Raw genomic sequence first — 18,962 nt, 5'->3', positions numbered from 1 at the left:
CATGAGAGCTTCTGACCACTTCCTCCCCACTCCACCCATTCTTAATACACACATGTGAACTCTGAAAAAAAGAAGAGATGGATCTTTAAATAAGGATTTGTTATGGGGCTAAAAATATGAATTTAAAGACAAGAGAAAAATAGGACGAAAACACAACAATTAAGGATCGTGTAAAGAGTTCACAAGTAATTAAAGAAAAGGACAAATAGGCAAGATTGAAAGAAAGATGTGTAATAATTAAGTAGAGGGCATTGTGTTTTTATGTGCACTCTCATACCAAGGTAATTACAGACCCTTTAGTTGTTTACATTTGTTTGCTTTCGATGCTGTATGCATTACAGTGCAACAACTTCAACAGAACCATGTCTGCTCTTTCTCACTCAGTATGTTACGTGTTGGACACTTCCCTCTCCAAGGCTCACTAATTGCACTGTGTGCTGATTTACATGTGTTTGCTCAGTGGGGGTGATTAAATGAATTATGGGTCAGGATGACAGCCACACTCCTTCTGGCAGATTTTTTACCCTGAGTCAGCAGAATGACAGAAAGCAGTGTGTGTTTACAGCCTCTGTTGCTTAAGTGCAGTAACAGCTACAGCATATGCTGTGTAACCTGTTGGGTTTTGTTGGATAAGGAGAGCAATGCATCAGCTTTAATCAAAGTTACTAACCCATAATCCTTCATCAGACAACGCTTTAATTCTTTATTGATCCCTACTTCAACTTTGAATGGAAAAACAAGACTTTTTTTTCAGAAACCATTTGCTAAAACAGAAGCCCCAAAATGAGCCATAAATACAAGAGGGTATACATTGGTCAGTGATACTTGACGGGTTCCCAGCTTGTTTTGTAAGAAAAAACCACTCTGCTGAGGTACCCAGCATTAGGATATAGAAACCCTGCACTCCAAAAAAGTGACATTTCATGCAATGTACAAGACTGCCATTATAAAATAGTGAGATAAAGAATCTTTACACTCGGGGTGCTGGTGGCGCAGTGGTTAGTGTGTGCGGCCCATGTATGAAGGCTGTAGTCTTCCAAGCAGGTGGCCAAGGTTCGAGGTCCTGTGGCTGCTTTCCTGCATGTCATTCCCCACTCTCCGTCTCCCTGATTTACGAATCTAAAAAGCCCCAAAATAAATATCTTTAAAAAAAAGAAAAGAATCTTAACACTCGAGGCAAATTCTTATTTGAAAATGTTTCTCTGTAGACGATCAAAAAAGGTCCAGATGTTCTGTTGTGTACTGTGCTGTGTGAGATTTGAAGCCATGTTAGTAAGGTGGTGAATGGGACAAAATATCAATAAGGCAATATAATGTTGTCCCGACTAGTGTGATGTAATTATGGAATAAGGCTGGTGCCAAAGATCCATATTTTTAATGTAAAAAAAATGTATAAACAGATTAGGAAATTTGACTTACAACATCATCACTTCATGCTTTTACACAATTGAAGTTCCTAACGAATAATTAAAGTTATTTGAAGGTGAAGTTTGACGTAACTTCTCACATTGCAGCTTTTGACATGAATGATGGTAACATGAGTGAAAGTGAACTGCCCAAAGAAGAAGTTGACAGTGGGTTAATGTCAGACAGCTGTGAAAAAGAGTTAAAGGATGAAACTGCCTCAGATTATAGTGAATAAAAACATTAATCCTGCACTTGAGGTTTTGAGGGGCATTCCTTCAGTTAATCAGAAATCATGATTGTTGATCATTATATGATTGTCTTACTTATTACATATCAGCTTTCACAAAATTGGTTTATCGTGATATTTTCTTTACTGTAGGCCATGCATCATGAATTTTAACACGAGTTACACTTCAATTCCCATCCCTAGCTGTAATTCTGGAACAACTCTGTTTACATTTGAGAGTACTGTTTGCAGTGGAAACATCTCTCTAAACCTATAGGTTAATACTGCAGGTACAGGTATGGTATGGCTTTCCAGGGTACTATTCCAAAGTACTTGGTGGCATGCAGCTATTGTAGCTTCTTATATTAGAGTTTGAAAAACTTGTGGGGACATTAACTCATAAATGTTGAACCATGAATGAACTTGTGCCTGCAAAAAGGAAAAGAACATCTCCATTTGTGACTGCTCTGCTGCTGGCACTGATGAACAGCAGGTTCAAGTTATCGGGGTCCTTCCGGTCGCTCTTGCTTTGTTTTGTCACAGCACTCATTTTCTGGAGCTTTGTGATTAGGCTTTTATAAGCCAGATGAGTAATTGTGAGTTAGGAACATCCTGGTCTTTGCCTTCAGGTATGAAACATTGAAAACAAGTGTCTTAAATGGCTAAAGTGATAAACTCTCCCCACTGTGGCAGAAGGTCATTAAGGCATCAAACGGAAACATGTAAAGACCAAACTTTCCCAAACTGCCACAGAATATCATGGTCAGGAAAATATCGTCATTGAAGGACACTGTGTCTTACACTTGTCTTTCATGCAGATGAATTGCTTTTGTTCGAAGTACTGCTGCCAAAATTGTGTGAGAGTGTTATTTGGTTTGAAGACATGGACGTCTGTGACCTTTCCATGCATTTGCCTTGAAATTCCTTGGTGCTGATGTTGTGAGGAAAGAGAAGCTCACTCCACATACACAAGCGATTCCCAGCAAATTGCTTTAAGCCCTAATGTCAGTGGAGGTGAACCAGAGTTGGCCATTGGACAGTTGCCCAGTCTGTTCCATCCGATTAGACCTTCTGCGACTGCTTAAGCTTGCACGTGATTTGCAGATGCATACTTTAACAGGCGGCATTACGGATGAATGCGGTAAGAATATGAAGCTGCAAGCTGGAATCATTTGTCTTGATTGTGCCAACAACTTAAACAACTGATTCAAAGACAGGATAAGATGCAGATCGTCATTTTGATTGTGTTTGTTTTGGGCATTTTCTCCCCTTTGTTGTTGCTTCTTGTCAGACTTTAGAGCATTCTTTCACTCTGAGTTCACTCACTTGGCCGTGTTCATGCCACTTACATGGCCCTTTTCATCACAGAGAAAGCATTACAACTATTTCCTGTGTGGCAGCAAGAACAAATGAGGAAGACGGCATTATTGTTTTCCTCTCTTACATTTTTTTAAAATTATAGAACCTATAATTTCCTCAAAAAAGTATTAGAATTTTGTGTAAGGACTCGGTTAGGACTTGTTTTGGCTCTCCATTCCTGCAGGGCAAAGTTGTTTTTGTAAATCAAAAATGGAATGCTCAAGAACACAAATCATGAGATGCTCTTGTGCAAGGCACTCGACCCCCAGCAGTTATATGGACTGCAGGTACGCATCCGGCATTAATGTTTGTGAGTCTAAGACTGTATTCTTAAAAGCAGCACTCATACTCTGGTTTCTAAAAATAAAAATGACCGTCAGTACTCTCTGTATCTTGATATGTCGATGTCAAAGATCATTACACAAGTTAAGAACTGGTTTCTTGAGTGTTTTCTAAAGTGCTGTGGCAAAGACGGTTGTTGTGGTTGGATGAACCGTCGCAAAAAGTGTCTAAAGAATACTAACAACAGCATTGGGAACTTCTCCCAGAAGAAGAGAGGTCATCTTTTCCATCTTTGAAAACTCTGGCTTGAGATCCATGTTCCGTTCAAAGCGGCCAGATACATTTCCATGTTCGTTTTCAAAAGTGTTTCAGATCGCAGAATATGTTCCTGCGCTCCACCTTGAAGATTTAGAAGGGTGCCAAAATCTGGGTCATTTGGAAAAAGACTCCTTGCCTCTTTGCACATGTTCTTATAGAAATTGATCGTGCCAGTGGAGTGCTTTTGAAATAAAATATAAGAAAGGAAAAAAAAACGTATGATTATTCATGGCATGCACTGTAAAGTTGTCTTTTTTATCATTCTTAAATGTTTAAATATAAGAAAGCACTTGAGACAGAAGACAGAAGTATGTTTGAGTGATCTCAGCAGGCCACTAAACCAAATGTTTCATTTTGCTCTGGCATCTAGACAAAGTGAAAGACCCCTGTCAAACAGTTCAATGTGTATCCTTTTTCAAAAGTCAGGGATCCTTTGAAATTGCACTCTCTTCAACAAGGCAAACCTTGTTTTTCAATCTGCTTGCATGTGCAGATCTGCAGTGTCTGCATATGTGTGTATATGTGTGTGTGCTTTTTGCAGCCCCCTCATCCGTCTCATTCCACAGCACAGCTGCAGTGGCTAAAGTCACACAATTTGTCTCAAAAAGGGGCTTAGCAGCTCATTAAGGGATAGAACAAAGTGAGCTAAGAAACCGCAGTAACTGACTACCAACACTGCTGGAGGTACAGAATACAGTGCATGTTGTCACTGTGCAGCAGTGGACGTCTTCTTCTATGGTGCGACAAAATGTGGTTTCACTTAGGCCAAAGCCATAAACTGTATAAAACATGGATGTACTCTCAGGGATATCAACCATTGGTTTTGAAGAGGAGTTATGAAGCCTCTCCATACCATCTTGCTTGTCTTGATCTTTATCTATGTTTCCTATTCTATTCTAAATGATGAGAACAAGTAGAAAAAGTCAACTATTTAAGGTTAGCAACACGATTTATTTGATTAATAGTGCCATGTTATAAGCATGTTTATTTAAATGAATACAAACTGACATTTTAATATGGGCTCTAATGGGGAGTCCTCTGTCTCAAGGTCTAAATCACAAAGCACACAGCGCTTATGATATTGAGGCATAAACACTCCAAAAAAAAGGGTGTCCTGCTCCATGCAGTCTGCTCTTGTTTTGAATCTGAAGGTGGAGAGAAGCTATCTCTGCACAGAGCTGCACTCCCTCCCTGATGAAGCTCAATTGTGTCCACATAAAGGTGGTGAGCTAGCAGGGAAGTGAAGGAAGGGCAGCTGAAATTCCCGGATTGATTTAACCCGTTGACATTAAAGATAGTTTTTATCATAGTCAGATTTACAGACTTATTTCACAGATAATCTAGTTCTAGGTTATACAGAGGCAAAATTGTTGTCTTGAACACTGGAAGTGTTCATGATATCTCTTATTAATACCATAGCAAAGTTACCGGCAACTGTCAGTGACTAGAACTTAATTTCTCAACAAACTACCGGTAATAGCCAGAAACTTTTTTTGAATCTTCTTACAATTATCAATAAAAACTTCTTAAACTTCAAGCTTCTTCTTAAATGTGAGAATGTTATGCTTTTCCTTGTCTCATCTAAACAAGGTCTTGCACAGTCCGGCTGTATTTTGGTTTATTATTTGGTTCAGAAAGGTCTGAATTTGCAACCTCATCATATCTACAGTAATCTGTCCTTATAACAACATCTTATGGCAATAATTCAAATCTCATTTGCCATTCCTTTTATGTTTTCCTTTTGTCATCAATCAGTATGTGCAGCTGTCCTCCTTCCATTTCTTCTTCTTTTAGTTAGATGTTTCTCCTTTACTGAAATGTTTTTTTGCACTGCAGTGTCATAATATGACATTTTAATCAGGACATCCGTACATATCTGCCAATACTAATATTTTGCCTAAAGAGAAGACTTTGGGAAACAAAAATGCTTGAAGTTTTTTATTTGATACTAATTCAGCCTTTGGCCTTTTTAATCACTGAGCCTCTTTCTGTTGTTTCTTCACAGAGATTGGGCCCATAACAATCACAACAGACCCCAAGAAGTTCCAGTATGAGCTGAGAGAGCTCTATGTCCAGGTGAGTTCAGAGATCACATTAATCAAACCATGGAAACAGCAGCAGCAGCAGCGTGGATGCTTTAGCAGTCAGCATAAGGGCATCTGGCCTTGATAAAAGCAGACTGGTACCTACAGACATCTTGTTAGCCTGTTTGGTCTGTCATGGTTGGATGATGAAAAAACTTTTCAAACTATAATTTATTTTCTGTATTTTTACGATACAGTTGGGAATACTGTTCTCATTTTATTGGATAATCAACTTCCATAAGTAACCAGCACACTTAAAACTCCAGACATTGGACATATGTTGATCTTGCTTTATCAAAACTAAAACCTCTTACTCATCCCATGTTTATTTTCCTTCCTGCTCCATTAAACACAAATGTATAAACAATAACATACTATGGCTAGAAAGCTAAACACAGTCCTGCCAAGTTCAGATGTTTGTGTAATTGCTTGGAAAGAGAAAGGAAGTTGTGCAGAAATCCTGGTATGTAATTCTTGAGCAAAAACTGCTTCTTCTCCTCATGTCAAATGATGGCAAAGACACAGATAGAGACAAGGCATTCAGAGTTCTTTTAGAGAAAAAAGATTTTTGCATCTTTGACATGTGCCAATGTTAATCTGATGTGCAAGCTGGTGGTGTGTAGAAACGGAGAGATCCACTTTCTTCTCACTCACTGCGTCATTCCTGAGTCTGTTTTTCCTCCGTTCACTGCTTCACCTGCAACAACCTCTTAAGAGGTTTTGGCATGAAAGAATGGAAGAGATGCTCTTTGCAATTTATATTTCTTGAAATTGAAATTCTTTTGACATGAGAGAAGATGTTTTTAATGGTCAGGATGTTCGGAACACTTCGTCTGTTTAAGCCTCAGTAATGAAAGTGCACAAAGGGTTTATCAGGCTCATTTTTTAGGGTCAATCTCATGCACGGGGGAGTATATTTTTTGGCCATAGGTTAGACTCTGGGGCTCATGAAAGACAGATGATTCCTGTCTGTTCACCTTCCGCACCCCCTGGCATAAAATCATAGGTCATTCCATTCCAGATGTTAATCAAGGGGCGATGCATCCTTGCATAATATTGAACCCTGCAGACAGCCAAAATGTTACTGTGGGAATGTTTAAGAGCAGGGGATCTCAACTGGTCTATCCTCAGGACCCACCACCAACTCCTTAATAAGAAATTGCGACCCACACTTCAGAGATTTGTTTTATGAAAAATGGTGTCGTTTGGACCTCAGACGGTAAAGCACATACAGTATGACAGAACAAAGAGATGAAACAAAACAAACATCTTTTAAAAGGGATTTTTGAGAACAGTTGAGAACCACTGCTCCAGAATACACTCCTCTTTGACCCCTCCAAGAAGACAGAGAGACAGAGATAATTGTGTAACACAAATAAGAACAGAATAAGACAGATTGAACATAACAACAAATACTGCCATGCAACTCTGTTTGTTGCTCTTGGATGGGCTTTATCAACGCAAATCATTAAATAAACATAGTTCATTAGATACCACTGATAAACCTCTTGGCGGTGTGATTTATGTACTGCCGTTTGGAAAGGCTGTCATTATGGCCATAATGAAAGTGAGCAAATTGATTGACAAATTGAATAAATAAGAGATATATGATGTTTTTTTTTTTTTACCAATTATATGTATTGTTGGGAGCTTTACAAAAATGCCTTCTAGTTTAAATTTCTAATTTATCCATGTCTATCCGTTATGTATTACCTAAACTTAGTGGCAACTTGATAGGTACATCTCTAAAATCTATATATAATAAAATTTTAGTTTACACTGTCATTAAGACATTTATTTGATTATATGTTTTCACAAAGAGGTGAAAATGGTGATTTTATGATGATTTCACCACTTAAGACCTCAACAATAAACGATTGAATGCACTAATTTCCAACGTCTGAAAAAATGGGAATATCAAGAGCTCTTCAAAGAAAAGCATTAGACTTCAATGCTTGATATAATGAATGACTATATATTACATATGACTGCATACTAAAACAAGTATAATAGTTGGAGAAATTAAAGAACTGTGTTGGAGGCTCATAATGCCACACAATTACTTATCAATAAATCTTTGAAACAGGAGCTTCTTGGTGTGCATATCTTGTTTGCTTTTCTCCACAATGCCCCACAACAATACATATATTAACACTGTATGCTGATGATATCCTCCTATTTGTCAGGGAGGTGGGGACTGTCCAGAGATGAGCATTGGTGCCATCAAGATTGCCTTGGAGATTTCCCTGCCGGGTTCCTTTATATATGTCTTCACAGATGCCCGATCCAAAGATTATAAGCTGACCAATGAAGTCCTGCAGCTCATTCAGCAGAAGCAGTCACAGGTTTGGACATTACTACAACATACAGCATACTGTGTACTGGCTTAAAGGTAAAGTGATCACAGTTGTATTTATCTATGTGTGTGTTTGTGTGTAGGTGGTGTTTGTGCTGACTGGGGACTGTGATGACCGGACTCATATTGGCTACAAGGCTTATGAGGAGATCGCTTCCACCAGCTCTGGGCAGGTCTTCCATCTAGACAAGAAACAGGTCAACGAGGTAAGAGAATCTGTAACTGGAAATTTGGATCCGGTCTTTAGAGCTGTTTGCTTTTTTGGATGAAGTTTTAAGGTTTCATAGTTAAAAGAAAAAGGTTCTCCTTTGAAAAAAACATCATTTGGTCATACCGTATTCAAAACCATTTCATCTTGGCCAAATTCTGCCTCTACACTGTGTAAATTAAATAACAGAAGAAGGTTTTACAGCCTCTCTTGTCTTTTGCTGTGCCCATGCATACGTCTGGACTCCGGATTAGATTTACAGGAAACATTTAATTGATTGTGCATACCTAAACTCTTTTTAACCTTTCCAAGAAGTAAATCAGCAGAGCTGGACTAGAACTTAAGTCAAAGCCTGAAGTTTGAATAGCATGCTGAGGCGGCTGTGTTTTAGTGGTACAGTAGGTCATCTCTCAACCTGAAAGTTGTGGGTAACAGTTATTTCTTGTAGAGCAGGGAATTCTAGATTATGAAAAAAAAAACCTGAATAATTCTGGAACATAATTTTCTCTTCGTGCGTGTGGTCTATCCTGTTTCAGAGCTTACTTTGAAAGAATCTGTTCAAATTGACAAAGTCACTGATGTTGTGGCTTTAAGGAACAGACAGATGAAAGACAAATCATGAAATGTTACTTTTTTTGGCATGAATCTTATGATTTCTAACTGTCTTTTAAACCCGCTTTACTCCCAGACATATTGAATCATATTTCTTTACATAGTAAATGCCTGCTTCTTTGATAAGACAGAGTAAAATTGCCCCATGGTCTGGGTCTCAAACAGTAGCTGTTAAGTTTTTCTCTGGATAAAGGGGAAAGAAGGGGGGCGGTACACTGGAACATGTAAGAAACTTCCAGGTTAAAGCTTTGAACATGTAGTGCGGTTGACCTTGTGAGCGGGGTTGAAAGCGTGTGTGTGTCCGTATTTGTGTAATTTTTGTTTATAGTTTAATAAAGTTCCAAAATTATTGGATTTACATAACAAGATTATTTTTAATTAAAAATATATATATTTAAAAAAAATACAGTATATGCAAAAAATCATGACCTGCATCCTTCAAATCTCCCTCCAATCGCTGTAGGTCCTGAAATGGGTGGAGGAGGCGGTGCAATCGTCCAAGGTCCACCTGCTGTCCACGGATCACTTCGCTGGGGTCAGCAACACCTGGCAGATGCCCTTTGACCCCAGCCTGAAAGAAGTCACCGTGGCGCTCAGTGGCCTGGCGCCTAACATCGAGATAAAAAACCCCCAGGGTATGAAAAGTGTTCGCACACAATAAACCGGATTGTCGACAGGATTCCAGGATTTTTTTATTTTCTAATCTGATATGGTTTTAGCACATGTATGAACTGTGAAATGTGAAAAAGAATCTATAAAAAAAAAAAGGAAAACATAGAAAGGAGAAACAACAGATGCACATGCATTTTTGATAAGTTTGATAAGAGGAAATCATTTGAATCATATGTGGTGGTTGACAAAGACACAAAGCCTCAACCCATCTGAGCATCTTTGGAAGAATTTGAACTCTGTAAAAAAAAAAAAAAAAAAAAGCCCTCACCCCTGTTGTGACAGGAGAAACTGCTCTGCTAGTGTAGCTGCTTTTGCATCATTTATGTTGATTCACTGATAAACAAACCAAACATGTATTAATGATACTTATATCCTGAAAATTGTTTTTTTTTAAATGTTAATAATTATGATTGAATATCAGGGAGTTGTGTTTTTGGCCATTTGTCACAGGAAAGAAAATTGAGAGTAAAGGAAGAAGATAATGGTTATTTCTTTGTAATGATAATAGTGAAAAGACACCTGCAGAGGAGCCTCTGTGTCTTTAGAGGTTATTAAAGCATTATCTTAAGACATGATGGTAACATCAGGTACCTAAACACAAAAAACTAAGATTTTTAACTCAAGACTCCGCAATAATACAGAACAAGTCAAAGCTGCAGAAAAGTTGAGTAATTGTCTCTGTGTTCATGTTTGGCCTACAGGGAAAGTGGTGGGGAAGAGTGATGGCCTGACTGAGCTCCTACACATTCCCAACTCTGCCAAGGTTGTCAACATCAAGGATCCACAGCCTGGGATGTGGTCTATCAAGGTAAACAAGTCATACTTTAATTGGGAATGTGAGTAAAATTACAGGCTTCTCCACACAATTGTCAGAGCAGAGCTGTCTTTTTAAAAGACTTACGGCGTGTAGTTCAGTCGTACAACCTTGGAATTAGGTCACAACTAACACACCAGGAGGGAGTTGTGTCCTTGAGTATGGTCTTTAAGATGAATTACTGCAGTAATATATCAGCATGTTGACTTAACAGTGATGTCTAATCAGTTTAACATGCATGGCGTCTGGTGGAAGCATCTTAAAGGGAACAAAAGCATGATCAAAAAGACACATTTGAGCATTAAGATGATTTTTTTAGACAGTCCTGGTAAATGAAGATGAAGTATGTTCAAGGCCACTGCTGTCAACACAAAAAGTACAGGGGGCACCCCTGTGCTGTTTTGTTCCCCTTGCAGGGTGGAAACTGTTGGAACCCTGTTGTCGAGGTTATTCAAAAGAGGTCACACATTTGACTGCGTGCACTGTCAATGCCAGATGCTGGGAAATGACAAGCATTTTTACCTGAGTGATTTGTTAAAGGGGCCTCGATGGCCTCTGTGTTCAGTGAAGGCTCCTGCTGGGACACTTTCCCTCTTCTCTGCATAGCTGTGTTATGTGTTAGCGCCCGTTTGATTTCCAGGAGAAGAGATTGGATGGAAAACTGTGTCATCTGTGTGTTTCCTTCCCCGAAATTGCACTTACAGATGGGGATACATATATGCTGAGTTGTTTGCATATTTGCCTTAGAGATTTTCCATTAGTTGCTCTGGCAAAATTGGAGGGTTCAAGGTTCAAGGTTCAAGGTTCAAGGTTGTCTTTATTATCCCTGCGAGAGGGCAATTTGTTTTGCAGTCAGCAGTAAAACACACACATACATACAGCCCGAAATGAGCAAACAACATAGAAAGGACAGTAAATAAATACAATAGTTAAGAAACAGACGCAACACAGTTAGTGGTTTAAAAAGGTGATGGCAGCAGGAACAAATGAGTTTCTCAACCTCTTTGTCCTGCATGCTGGCAGGCTGAATCTGCGGCCTGACGGCAGCAACTTAAAATCCTTGGACAAAGGATGACTTTGATCTGCCAAGGTTGACTGTGCTTTCTTAAGACACTTTGTTTTATATAAATAAGAAAGGTCAGAAAGGGACGATCCTGTGATTCTGACACACAGTTTAACAATGCTCTGCCTTTTGTGGCGGTTTTTGATGCTGAGTAATCCGTACCATGTCACCATGCAGAATGTTAAAACTGATTCATGGTTGTGCCTTTTCTTCTTTCATTTTTGCATGTTGAGTAGGGAAAATGATGCACACTGCTCTTGCTCAGGATCACCATTTATTAGGGAAATTACCCAACATTTCAATCCCTCTGGACCTTTTTCATGTGTGCTCTCACTGGACCTTTGTCAGAGCACACTTAACAAAGGTCCTTAAGGCCAAAACATTGTGTCATTTACTAATAAATGGTGAAACTGAGCAAGAGCAGTGTGCGGAAATTCTCTCTTCACAAGGCTAGAGTTATACCTCCTGCTTCATGAGATAGTGATTAAAAATGTGTTTTTCATGTCTTCGAATGCCTTCTCAGTATGTATGATGAGATCCATAGATCACTGTATGAACAATTTCTTTGGCCTATTTTTATTTTTCAAGAGACCGATGCAAAAAATAAATCAGGACTTGGACGTTATATTCAAGTACTTAATTTTTGTTTTTTTTGAATTGGTATTGACTTATTGTACAAGACGAAAGAAGGTCTCTCCAGCTGTGACTGCACTTAACCCACAGGTTAATCTCATGCTGTGGTCTGTCACTAAACTCAAGTGTAAGGATCCTTTTCCCCGTTTACACAAAAAAAAGTAGCAATTTACCAACATTTCTGTCCGTTGGATTGCTGGCTTTCTTTTGTTGTGTATAAGGGAAACAATAAAACACTAGAATGATGTGTTACAGCTTTTGGTTAATTTATTGGGATCACTTTATACACGAAACTTCAGGATAAGAAGCTGCCCAAAGATGAATAGATCAGCAACACTTGTTTTTTCTGTTAAATTTCAACTTTTTTACATCTTAATCCACATACAGCTAATATAGTGACCTCCTCCATGGACAGTGCTCATTGAAGTGATGAAGGATTTAAAACAGATAAAAAACTGTATCCCCTCACCGTAATTCCATCCTGTTTGCCTTGTTTCCGCCTCCTGTCTCATCTTTCTTCATTAATCTCTTTTCTTCACTTCACATATCTTCTTTTCTGTTACCTAATGCATTATTCTCTTGATATATTAACTAACATTATCTCTCCCAGAAAGAGCATATTCTGTTTTTCTGTTCTCTCTCCTGGTCCCAATACATCTCGTTTTTCCCATTTCTCTTCTTGGACATCAACTTTTCCAACCTCAGTCTCCCACACAGTACTTTATCAGACTAAAAATACCTCCCTATCATCTGTAGCTGTGTTTCCCAGGACAATCTGCAGAAATGTGGGGAAATAGTTTAGCGGGGATTTCACTGTTCTTCCATGCTGGTTTTCAGAAATGGTAATGGCCTGTGAAACCCGAGTGTTAGGCCCAGGCAATAGACTGTGTGTGAAGAGGAATTTGATCCTTTTAAATCTTCCTTTAATTGGATTTGGCAGTGGAGTCTACAAGGTGGGTACATCACACCATCACCTCAACTTCCAAAGTTTCACCCACAGTTTTAGATGTCATAAATTAGTGCAAGACACAAGACACAATAGAAAATACAGTACATGATTATTGATTGATTTTATGTTATTATTCTGTCTTGCATAAACAATGAACAAAGAAACTACAATGATATGATACAATACTATACTATTATACAATGAGATACTGTAGAGCACAAGATGACGCCACGCGATGTGATATAATACAATCAAATACACTTTTGCCTGTAGGTACATTTGTTTAGGTCTCTAATAGAACTTAAAAATACAGCAATTATTCCAACAAAACAATTAACCTTTGTACAATCTCTGTTTTAAGGGCAGAACTGTTTAGAGCCAAACCTCTGTCCCTTCATTATTCTACACAGTCAAAAGAGCTGATTCCTGGTGTGTGAGGGTTAGGGTTAGGGTGTGGGTGTGTCTGAGACCCTGTGCTGGTCAATCTGTGCAGCGGGGTGTTAAAATGGGAAATGTGACGCTCTAATGACAGGGACTGCTCTTGTCTTTGGTAATAGCATGACCTTTAAAGGACCTCTCCCATTATTATGGCCTCATTTGCAACCACACTAAAGACCCAGGATATTTCCATGGCTGCTGTTAGGGCAGGGCTTGATGACCAAGGCATGTATTGTTTTTTTTTTATGATGGTAAGCATTAGCATTTAAGGTTGTGCCAGATCTCCTTTGTCATGCTGCTACCTCTTTGTTTTTAGCTCTATTTTTTGTCTGCTGGCTCCTGTTTGGTTTGCTGTTCTGTTCACAGTGAATTGAAGTCAATATCAGGTACAACTCAGTAATTTTGGAAGGCAGTAAACCCACACACGCTCTTTCATTTCAGGCAATCGCAAATGACAGTTTAGGTTTGCATGCCTCACTCTGCCTCATGAGTCAATGTCTGCAACACATCCAAGGTGTCTAACCTAAGGTGAGGAGTTTCCACTTCTCAACAACCTATATTTCATTGTAATTACTCCGTCTGTGCATCTGTCACAGCTTCAAAAGACCTCCTGGTGGTGAAGACAAAATGAGCAATTAGCCACTTTTGGATTATAGTGGTTGTCTTTTTTTGATTAAAGTTTGAATGTCAGACTGAATTGGTCATCTCTGGATTGTGGAGTGTAAGATATTCAGCCTTGACTTACTTCAAGTGACTTGTCTTTACACGCACGGGGTGGCTGGCACACAAAGGGCTGTTACACAACAGTCCCAGTGCTGTGTCTGTCATTTAGTCCACTTAGCACTGCCTTTGATGGGACCGCTCTTTGTTTCCTTGAGTTTATACAATCAGACACCATTGAGTGTCAACAGAGGAAATTGACAAAACAATTCAAATAATAAAGATGTGACTGTGAAAAGTGCTTGTTTCATATGAATAATTAATATTGCACAGTATTTCAAGACAAAGTCTTCACATGGCGATAAAAGAAGAAGCACACATGCACTAACCATTACTTGTAGACAAACATCTGTAAATCTACGTGTCCCCTTTCTGTCATGCAGACCTCTAGTGAAGGAAGACACTCAGTTCGTATCTCAGGCCTCAGCACCATTGACTTCCGAGCCGGGTTTTCCAGAAAACCCACTCTGGACTTCAAAAAGACCTCCAGCCGACCAGTTCAAGGTCAGTGAGGACAACCTTACCCGGTTGTAAAAACACCACAGCTGTTGTCTGTGTTTTCCTTTCACCTGTTGTGTTCACTTACATCTTTAGCTTTTGAGAAGAGAAGTATAAAATATATGGTGTGACAACTTTCCAGGCATTCCCACCCACATTCTGCTGAACACCACTGGGCTTAAACCTCCTGCTCGAGCTGACAGGCTAGACCTCATGTCAATCACAGGTGTAGTGATCAAAACTTTGCCAATTCGCTACTACCCTGATCGACAGCCTTACGGCCTCTGGAACATCACAGAGTTCATCCCACCCAATGAGGCCTTCTTCCTGAGGGTGACAGGATACGACCTGGATGGTTTCATGTTCCAGAGAGTCTCCAGTGTCTCCTTCTCCAGCATTAAACCTGGTCAGTGATGCTTTTTAATCAATATTTATCTATATTGCTTGTTTTTTTTGGATTGATTAACATCTTAAGTGTTAACTTTGTTCTCTGTTTTCCTTTATCTGTCTTTCAGATGCCCCTAAGGTGCAGATGCCAGCCACAACTCATGGATACTACCTCCAAAGAGGGGCTGTCATTTGCCAGATAGAGAGCCTGATCCCTTTTACTTTGCGCTTCAGCAGGGATGGGGGGAGGCTTGGGGTGGACCAACTCTTCAGGTAAATAAGGCAGTGGAGAACATGTCTTTATTCAGGGACAACTTCAGTCAAATGTACAACAGCTTCTTTTTCATAAAGCGTTAATCCACAGAAGGAAAACTCTTTCAGAACAGAGAAATGTTTCCACTAGGGATGTCTACGTTAAGTGATGGTTAAACATCATCATCCTCACCAGTCGGCACCAGAATTACTAGTCAGTTAAACAAACTATTAATATTTCTATATGTTAACACTCCGATGCCGGTCAAATGTTTGGCTGAAACTGCAACAGCACCCACCACTAGCCCTGGCTGTAGACACTGAGTGGCTGCATCTCCACCTAATGGGCCTGCTAAACAAGCACAGTGAACAGATAGCATCTCGTAGGAGCAGCATGTCTGGCAGTATTGTACTTGCTCTAGTAAAATCGGTTAGTCAGAATTAAAAATTCAGTTTAACCAATTAGGAAATTAGTCTCCTAGAAATATCCCTAGTTTCCACTGCAGGAACCGGGTCTAAATAAATTCCCAGGGAAAATATTGAACCCCCCCCAAAAAGGTCCCTGCAACAAACAACAGCAGTCTAATTGTCCTGATTTTAACAGACCTTTGGACCTTGGTGTAAAGAAAGACCATTGAGCTGGATAACCTTTAAATCCTTTAAAAAGTACCTCCATGGACTTACCACTTTGGTAAAAATGGGACTGAGGTCAGATATCAAGAGGACATGAAGTAAAGTGTTTACCGCTCCCAAAATGTAGTAACTGCCAATATACATATATTTTTGGCATATTATTCTGCAAAAAGTCGTTTAATCTGTTTTCCATCTCCAACCTGTCAAAAGATAAAATATCAGCACATTTTTATGACTTTACCCAGATTGTTACATCAAAGTCTGAGATACCTTTTTAATCATGCCAGAAGGTTATTTCAGCAACATGTATTTAGTCAGAATTGGTTTTGGTCAGCAGATTTGTTGGTTGACCTTCTCTTACCTTACCAGGGTTTGGGGAAAATAATCCATCATGTTGAAACTGAAACTGAGCTCAGATGACCTAGATTGTTTAATTGTGAGACAATGAATGGTTTGGCCTCTTTTCTCTCTGCTGATGGACAAACACAAACAGGATATACAGCTCTTAAAGGGTTGTGTAAAGTGGAAGTGGAAGTGGATTCACCATTATTCACAACAGATATTGAAGATAACGGTGTTACATGTTCCTCTTTTTTGATTCTAGTGAGTCTGACAATGCCACATGGGAAATACCCCAGGTCACTCTTAAGGACGAGGGCTACTACGAGTGTATTGCTATCAGCAGTGCTGGGACAGGAAGGACTCGCACCTTCCTGGATGTATCAGGTAAGCACATATACCAACACTCATTCACTCTGACATAGGGTGATCATAATCATAATAACAAGCAGATACACTAAATGGTCCATTAATAGATCTTCTGTCATCACAAATCATGAATGGATTTGGTTAAAAATATTACCTGAAGCAAAAGGAAGCCAGACTCGCTACATAGACTCAATACAATGCTGTATATTTACAGAAATGCTAAAGGTCTGTTGGTAACCTCCCCCTATCACTTTGTGTAAGGAGCCAGGACAGGTCAGAGGGATAAAGCTTAAAGGCATTTCATGTACACACCCCCTCACACACCAATGCTCACGCTTACACTACTTATGGGCATACAGTTGGAATCCAAGGGCCATTTACTATGGGTTCTATTTTATAGGATCCAAGGAGTACGACTGGAGATGCCATGCAGAGAGCCTGCATTATGACAGAGTACATGGGGCTTTATGGAAAATTTGAGCCTAACAGGAGATTGTAATCCATGCCTCACAGCCATCATGTCATGAGGTTTACGCTCTATGGGCTGTGTGCTTGGTTTGACAAGCAACGTACCGTAACTATGATGTAAGATGAGAATACATGGAAGGTCATAAATAAGTATCTTGCTGTGCACCAAGAAAGTTAGAGTGACTAGTAAGGTGCCTATACTGTGATATACTATAGGTACACAGTTACAAAAAAACATTCTTGAAATCAAGTCTGGTCCCACAAATAATAAATGTTACAAAACATCTCACAGATATTCATACTAGAGGTAATCAGTAATTTGGTGATGATTCTTTTTTTACCTTAAGGATGTTATAGTTGAACCAGATGAAATCTGTGTGTAAGTACAATGTTTTATACCTAGTCTCACTATTGGCCCTATAAAAAAAAAAAATCCCAAATTGTCAAGAGTGCACCTTTTTCAATTATTCAGTATTCATTTCCGTGTGTTTCATGACTAGCTAAAAAGACCTCACAGGAGCTTTAAATACATTTGAGTAAAAATAATTAGTATTCTTAGGAACATTGTTACTCCTGACTGGAATACAAGTCTCTACATCATCTGCAGCTAGACAGCACCGACTTGTTTTAAACTTTTGAGCTTTCTTTCTGTTAATCCAGCTGCTAACATCGTTTTTCCCTCCTCCTGCAGAGCCACCTCCAGCCATCACAGTGGAGGGGAATGTAACTGCGTCTCCTGGCTCCCGCGCCGTCCTCACCTGCCGCGTAGTCAGCACCGTCAGCTTTAACCTCACCTGGCTGAGAGGAGGTCACGATGCCCGTCTGGATCCACGGGTGAACGTGTTGACGAACCTCTCCCTTCAAGTGTCCTCGGTGAGCCCAGATCACGCGGGTTGGTACGAGTGCATCGCTATAAACGAAGGAGGGGTGATGGCAGAGCGGATCTACCTGACAGTGCAAGGTGATGAGTGTGTTTTTATATCGTTGCTCATGTTGAAATACACTTAAGCAAAAAATCTGAAGCAACTTGGTTGAATTACTCAGGCTGAACTACACAGAGTTTTCCATCCGTGGACAGCTCTCATAGTCTTGTTCCTAACACTTAATTGACACTGAATCAGGAACACTTTGTTGTAAAGATGGAGTATCACTGGCTATCTGTATGAAACCACTGAACTTTGGACTGCACCAGGCCAGGAAATGGCAATGTAATACAGCTGCTAAAACCTGGTTTAAGTGAAGATTTCAGCAAAGTAGAACTGGGATGAATGAAGTGAGAGCAGCGAGGACATTTCTGACATAATTCAATCGGTCCAAATGAATATCCAGTGTTTACTTTGTAATCCAACAAACCGTCCCTGAAGAAGTTAATTCAAAGGCCATATGCTACGTACTTTCCTCTAAATTCTAAAGACTAAATTCCTCGATTCCTGCCAGGTTTTTTCTTTTTTTAAAGCAAAAAACAAATCGTTCCACGTCACATTAAGCTGACTGTTTAACTTGACCTAAATTTGAATCACTGCAAAGCTTGCTGTGAATTTAACTTGGAGTGGTGTCTGCAAGGTAAACCCCAGTGACAGCTTGAAAAGCTGCAGACAGGTTTGGAGGGCAGCTCTGTCATTTGGCTCGTCTCACTGAGTGATTAGTTACACAGTTGTTCCTTCAACTTTTTCCTTTTCTCACTGGGTATTTTTCTCTTTTTACATTTCCTTCACCTGCGTGTCCTTTTTCACATCATCTTTTCACATGTTTCTTTTTATCTTCTTCTTTCCTTGAACAAATGTCTGACTGCTTTTCTTTTTTTGTGCTTCAGAACTGCTAAATCTCTGTGTAAAAAACAGCTGTCAGCAAGCCCTGAGGGGTTTCCTAAACACC

The 18,962-nt window shown here is 39.5% G+C and overlaps 1 protein-coding gene across 1 annotated transcript in view; it reads left to right on the top strand.

The window, feature by feature from the left end:
* The window catches only part of LOC132971985 (hemicentin-1-like), a 35,375-nt gene that overhangs the window by 13,024 nt on the left and 3,389 nt on the right, over positions 1-18,962 (top strand). Inside the window, exons 2-11 of the mRNA XM_061034815.1 lie at positions 5,598-5,668; positions 7,863-8,021; positions 8,116-8,238; positions 9,316-9,487; positions 10,226-10,340; positions 14,533-14,645; positions 14,782-15,045; positions 15,155-15,299; positions 16,516-16,637; positions 17,779-18,048. Coding sequence (XP_060890798.1) covers positions 5,598-5,668; positions 7,863-8,021; positions 8,116-8,238; positions 9,316-9,487; positions 10,226-10,340; positions 14,533-14,645; positions 14,782-15,045; positions 15,155-15,299; positions 16,516-16,637; positions 17,779-18,048 — 1,554 coding nt within the window. The remainder of the gene's footprint in view (positions 1-5,597; positions 5,669-7,862; positions 8,022-8,115; positions 8,239-9,315; positions 9,488-10,225; positions 10,341-14,532; positions 14,646-14,781; positions 15,046-15,154; positions 15,300-16,515; positions 16,638-17,778; positions 18,049-18,962) is intronic.

The sequence above is a fragment of the Labrus mixtus genome, chromosome 3 (assembly GCF_963584025.1).
Source record: "Labrus mixtus chromosome 3, fLabMix1.1, whole genome shotgun sequence".
NCBI lineage: Eukaryota > Metazoa > Chordata > Actinopteri > Labriformes > Labridae > Labrus > Labrus mixtus.
The sequence above is the reverse complement of the archived record's forward strand: the minus strand, read 5'-3'. Positions and strand labels throughout refer to the sequence as shown.